The sequence below is a fragment of the Calonectris borealis genome, unplaced genomic scaffold, assembly GCF_964195595.1.
Source record: "Calonectris borealis unplaced genomic scaffold, bCalBor7.hap1.2 HAP1_SCAFFOLD_303, whole genome shotgun sequence".
Taxonomy (NCBI): domain Eukaryota; kingdom Metazoa; phylum Chordata; class Aves; order Procellariiformes; family Procellariidae; genus Calonectris; species Calonectris borealis.
Genome location: NW_027441686.1, coordinates 26,298 through 32,297, shown reverse-complemented (window position 1 = coordinate 32,297; position 6,000 = coordinate 26,298). Strand labels below are relative to the sequence as shown.

The following is a 6,000-nucleotide window of genomic DNA, read 5'->3' as shown; positions in this document are numbered from 1 at the left end:
CCCCCCATGACCCCCCCAGGTACCCCAATACCCCCCAGTGACCCCCAAAGGGACCCCATAACCCCCCCAGGGCCCCCCGGCACCCCAACCCCCCCCCCGTGACCCCCCAAAAGGTCCCCCTAACCCCCCCAGGGCCCCCCTGGCACCCCAAATCCCCCCCCGTGACCCCCAAAGGGACCCCACAACCCCCCCAGGACCCCCCCGGCACCCCAAACCCCCCCAGTGACCCCCCAAAAGGTCCCCATAACCCCCCCAGGGCCCCCCCGGCACCCCAACCCCCCCCCGTGACCCCCCAAAAGGTCCCCCTAACCCCCCCAGGACCCCCCTGGCACCCCAAACCCCCCCCGTGACCCCCCAAAGGGACCCCATAACCCCCCCAGGACCCCCCTGGGACCCCAAACCCCCCCTGGGACCCCCCCAAAGGGACCCCAATATCCCCCAGGGACCCCATAACCCCCCCAGGGCCCCCCCGGCACCCCAAACCCCCCCAGTGACCCCCCAAAGGGACCCCACAACCCCCCAGGACCCCCCGGCACCCCAACCCCCCCCCCGTGACCCCCCAAAGGGACCCCATAACCCCCCCAGGGCCCCCCTGGCACCCCAAACCCTCCCCGTGACCCCCCAAAGAGACCCCAAACCCCCCCCATGACCCCCCAAAGGGCCCCCCTAACCCCCCCCCAGGACCCCCCCTGCCCTCCCCCCCCCCCCCCAGGACCCCCCCCTCACCCCCCCGGGGGTCCCCCCAGCCCCTCCCCCCAGCGAGTTTTCGTGGCCCTGGGCTACGGCTTCTTCGCCGAGCTGACGTTGCCCGAGGCCCTGCGCCACCTCGACCGCCGCAGCCGCCTCCTCGACCGGTAAGACACGCCCCCTCCCCGCCTGGCCACGCCCCCCCGCCTGGCCACGCCCCCTTCCCAAAGGCCCCACCCCCTGTGGCACCCCCCCCTCCCCCCCCCAAAAGCTCTTTGGGCTGGAGGAAGCTCCTGGGGCGATGGGCCCCGCCCCCCGGGTAAGCCCCGCCCCCGGGTAAGGCCCGCCCCCCGATAAGCCCCGCCCCCGGGCCCCACCCCCTCCTACAGGGCCTGCCCCCCATCAGGCCCCGCCCCCTCTGGAGCCCCACTCCATGGGGGGGTGGCTGCAGGAGGCTAACAGCATGATAAGCCCCGCCCCCGTGCAAGGCCACGCCCCCGAGGGGGCCACGCCCCTCTACAACAGGCTCCGCCCCCCCAACAGACTCCGCCCCCCTGCACCCAGCCCTGAGTCTCTGTGGGTGGGGGCGGGGGGTGGAAGAGGCTCCCAGCTCGATAAACTCCGCCCCCGCTCCAGGCCACGCCCCCACTCCAGGCCACGCCCCCGGCCCAGGCCCCTCCAACAAGCCCCGCCCCCCACAACAGGCCCCACCCCCTTGCACAAGCCATGAGTCTCTGTGGGGGGGGGGTGGAGGAGGGTCCCAGGCTGATAAGCCACGCCCATTGCCCGGGCCACGCCCCCAAGCAGGTCACGCCCCTTCTGACAAGCTCCACCCCCCCCAGCAGGCCCCACCCCCTTCTGCACACAGCCGTGGGGGAGTGGCTCCTGGCATGGTAAGCCCCGCCTCCCCAGCCAGGCCACGCCCTCTGAGCTCAAGCCCGCCCCTAGGGGCAAAAGCCCCTCCCCTTTGTGGTAAGCCACGCCCCCTCAACCAGGGCCCGCCCCCCCCGACCCAGCCCATAAGTATGGGCGGTTCCGGGCTGCGCAAGCCCCACCCCTGAGAAGACCACGCCCTGCCAAGCCCCGCCCACCTCAGCCAGGCCACGCCCCCCCCCCCCCCCCGGAGGCCCTTATGACCAAATAAGGGTGACACCCCCCCCGGGGTTACCCAGGCCACACCCCCACGGGAGGCCCCGCCCCTCATCTAGGGGCGGCTCCGCCCCTCCTGAGGCCACGCCCCTTTCTCCCAGGCTCAGCCAATCCCTGACGCGGGACGGGGCCAAGATCCGGGCGCACATCAGGCTGGTGCTGGAGGTAACGGGTCGGGGGGGGGGGGGGAGGGGCCCCCCCTCCCCCCCCCAACCTGTGCCCCTCCCCCCCCCCCCCCAGGGCCTGCGGGAGCTGCAGGGGCTCCAGGACCCTCCCCCCACCCCCGACCCCTGACGGCCTCTGGCCCCGCCCACCCCGGGCGCCCGGGCCCCCCTCCTGACGACCCCGAGGAAAGCGGTGTAAATCCGGAGTGGAGCGGTGTAAATCCGGAGTGAAATGGTGTAAATCTGGAATAAAGGGGTGTAAATCCGGGATAAAGTGGTGTAAATCCAGAGTAAAATGGTGTAAATCTGGAATAAAGTGGTGTAAATCCGGAGTAGGGTGGTGTAAATCCGGAGTAAAATGGTGTAAATCTGGAATAAAGTGGTGTAAATCCGTAGTGGAGTGGTGTAAATCCAGAGTAAAATGGTGTAAATCCGGGGTGAAGTGGTGTAAATCAGGAATAAAGTGGTGTAAATCCGGAGTGAAGTGGTGTAAATCCAGAGTGAAATGGTGTAAATCCAGAGTAAAATGATGTAAATCTGGAATAAAGTGGTGTGAATCCGGAATAAAGTGGTGTAAATCCAGCGTGAAGTGGTGTAAATCCGGAGTAAAATGGTGTAAATCTGGAATAAAGTGGTGTAAATCCGGAATAAAGTGGTGTAAATCCAGAGTGAAGTGGTGTAAATCCGGAGTAAAATGGTGTAAATCTGGAATAAAGTGGTGTAAATCCGGAATAAAGTGGTGTAAATCCAGAGTGAAGTGGTGTAAATCCGGAGTAAAATGGTGTAAATCTGGAATAAAGTGGTGTAAATCCGGAGTGAGGTGGTGTAAATCCAGAGTGAAATGTAAATCCGGAGTGAAGTGGTGTAAATCTGGAGTAAAGTGGTGTAAATCCGTAGTGGAGTGGTGTAAATCCGGAGTGAAGTGGTGTAAATCTGGAGTAAAACGGTGTAAATCTGGAATAAAGTGGTGTAAATCCGGAGTGAAGCGGTGTAAATCTGGAGTAAAGTGGTGTAAATCCGTAGTGGAGTGGTGTAAATCCGGAGTAAAATGGTGTAAATCTGGAATAAATTGGTGTAAATCCGGAGTGAAGTGGTGTAAATCCAGAGTGAAGTGGTGTAAATCCGGAGTAAAATGGTGTAAATGTGGAATAAAGTGGGAATCCGGAGTAAAATAGTGTAAATCCGGAGTAAAATGGTGTAAATCAGGAATAAAGTGGTGTAAATCTGGAATAAAGTGGTGTAAATCCGGAGTGAAGCGGTGTAAATCCGGAGTAAAGTGGTGTAAATCTGGAATAAAGTGGGAATCCGGAGTAAAATGGTGTAAATCCGGAGTGATGTGGTGTAAATCCGGAGTAAAATGGTGTAAATCAGGAATAAAGTGGTGTAAATCTGGAATAAAGTGGTGTGAATCCGTAGTGGAGTGGTGTAAATCCGGAGTAAAATGGTGTAAATCTGGAATAAAGTGGTGTAAATCCGGAGTAAAGTGGTGTAAATCCAGAGTGAAGTGGTGTAAATCCGGAGTAAAGTGGTGTAAATCCGGAGTAAAATGGTGTAAATCTGGAATAAAGCGGTGTAAATCTGGAATAAAGCGGTGTAAATCTGGAATAAAGCGGTGTAAATTCAGGATAAAATGGTGTAAATCCGGAGTAAAATGGTGTAAATCTGGAATAAAGTGGTGTAAATCCGGGGTAAAGCGGGTGTAAATCTGGAATAAAGCCTGAGTAAGCCCGGAGTAAAGCGGGTGTAAATATGGTGTAACTGGGGCAAACCTGGAGTAAAGTGGGTGTAAACCTGGAGTAAAATGGTGTCAATCCGGAGGAAAGTGGTGTAAATCTGGAGTAAAGCGGGTGTAAATCTGGGGTAAAGCGGGTGTAAACCTATGGGCAACCTGGAGCAACCTATGGGCAACCTGGGGTCACCTATGGGCAACCTGGAGTCACCCATGGGCAACCTGGAGCAACCTATGGGCAACCTGGAGTCACCTATGGGCAACCTGGAGCAACCTATGGGCAACCTGGAGTCACCTATGGGCAACCTGGGGTCACCCATGGGCAACCTGGGGTCACCTATGGGCAACCTGGGGTCACCCATGGGCAACCTGGAGCAACCTATGGGCAACCTGGGGTCACCTATGGGCAACATGGAGCAACCTATGGGCAACCTGGGGTCACCCATGGGCAACCTGGAGCAACCTATGGGCCACCTGGAGCAACCTATGGGCAACCTGGAGCAACCTATGGGCAACCTGGAGTCACCTATGGGCAACATGGAGCAACCTATGGGCAACCTGGGGTCACCCATGGGCAACCTGGGGTCACCTATGGGCAACCTGGAGCAACCTATGGGCAACCTGGGGTCACCCATGGGCAACCTGAGGTCACCTATGGGCAACCTGGAGCAACCTATGGGCAACCTGGGGTCACCCATGGGCAACCTGGAGCAACCTATGGGCAACCTGGGGTCACCTATGGGCAACCCTGGAGTCACCTATGGGCAACCTGGAGCAACCTATGGGCAACCTGGAGTCACCTATGGGCAACCTGGGTCACCTATGGGCAACCTGGAGTCACCTATGGGCAACCTGGAGCAACCTATGGGCAACCTGGGGTCACCTATGGGCAACCTATGGGCAACCTATGGGCAACCTGGAGCAACCTATGGGCAACCTGGGGTCACCCATGGGCAACCTGGAGCAACTTATGGGCAACCTGGGGTCACCTATGGGCAATCTATGGGCAACCTATGGGCAACCTGGAGCAACCTATGGGCAACCTGGGGTCACCCATGGGCAACCTGGAGTCACCTATGGGCAACCTGGAGCAACCTATGGGCAACCTGGGGTCACCTATGGGCAACCTGGAGCAACCTATGGGCAACCTGAGGTCACCCATGGGCAACCCTGGAGTCACCTATGGGCAACCTGGAGCAACCTATGGGCAACCTGGGGTCACCTATGGGCGACCCTGGGGTCACCTTTGGGCAACCTGGAGTCACCTATGGGCAACCTATGGGCAACCTATGGGCAACCTGGGGTCACCTATGGGCGACCTGGAGTCACCTATGGGCAACCCTGGAGCAACCTATGGGCTACCTGGGGTCACCTATGGGCAACCCTGGAGCAACCTATGGGCAACCTGGGGTCACCTATGGGCGACCTGGAGTCACCTATGGGCAACCCTGGAGCAACCTATGGGCTACCTGGGGTCACCTATGGGCAACCCTGGAGCAACCTATGGGCAACCCTGGAGCAACCTATGGGCGACCTGGAGTCACCTATGGGCAACCCTGGAGCAACCTATGGGCAACCTGGAGTCACCTATGGGCAACCCTGGAGCAACCTATGGGCAACCCTGGAGTCACCTATGGGCAACCTGGAGCAACCTATGGGCAACCTGGGGTCACCTATGGGCTACCTGGGGTCACCTATGGGCAACCCTGGAGCAACCTATGGGCAACCTGGGGTCACCTATGGGCGACCTGGAGTCACCTATGGGCAACCCTGGAGCAACCTATGGGCTACCTGGGGTCACCTATGGGCAACCTGGAGCAACCTATGGGCAACCTGGAGTCACCTATGGGCAACCTGGGGTCACCTATGGGCAACCTATGGGCAACCTGGAGTCACCTATGGGCAACCTGGAGCAACCTATGGGCAACCTGGGGTCACCCATGGAGCAACCTGGAGTCACCTATGGGCAACCTGGAGCAACCTATGGGCAACCTGGGGTCACCTATGGGCGACCCTGGGGTCACCTTTGGGCAACCTGGAGTCACCTATGGGCAACCTATGGGCAACCTATGGGCAACCTGGGGTCACCCATGGGCAACCTGGAGTCACCTATGGGCAAGCCTGGAGCAACCTATGGGCTACCTGGGGTCACCTATGGGCAACCCTGGAGCAACCTATGGGCAACCTGGGGTCACCTATGGGCAACCTGGAGCAACCTATGGGCAACCTGGGGTCACCTATGGGCAACCTATGGGCAACCTGGGGTCACCC

General features: G+C 59.7%; 1 protein-coding gene across 1 annotated transcript; it reads left to right on the top strand.

The window, feature by feature from the left end:
- Positions 1–712: 712 nt before the first annotated feature.
- On the top strand, positions 713–3,547 carry UXT (ubiquitously expressed prefoldin like chaperone; the record flags this gene model as incomplete). The annotated part of the gene is made up of 3 exons (XM_075139502.1): positions 713–854; positions 1,938–2,001; positions 2,077–3,547. Coding segments are annotated over 3 exons (260 nt in total), but the record flags the coding sequence as incomplete, so codon positions are not given.
- Positions 3,548–6,000: the final 2,453 nt, after the last annotated feature.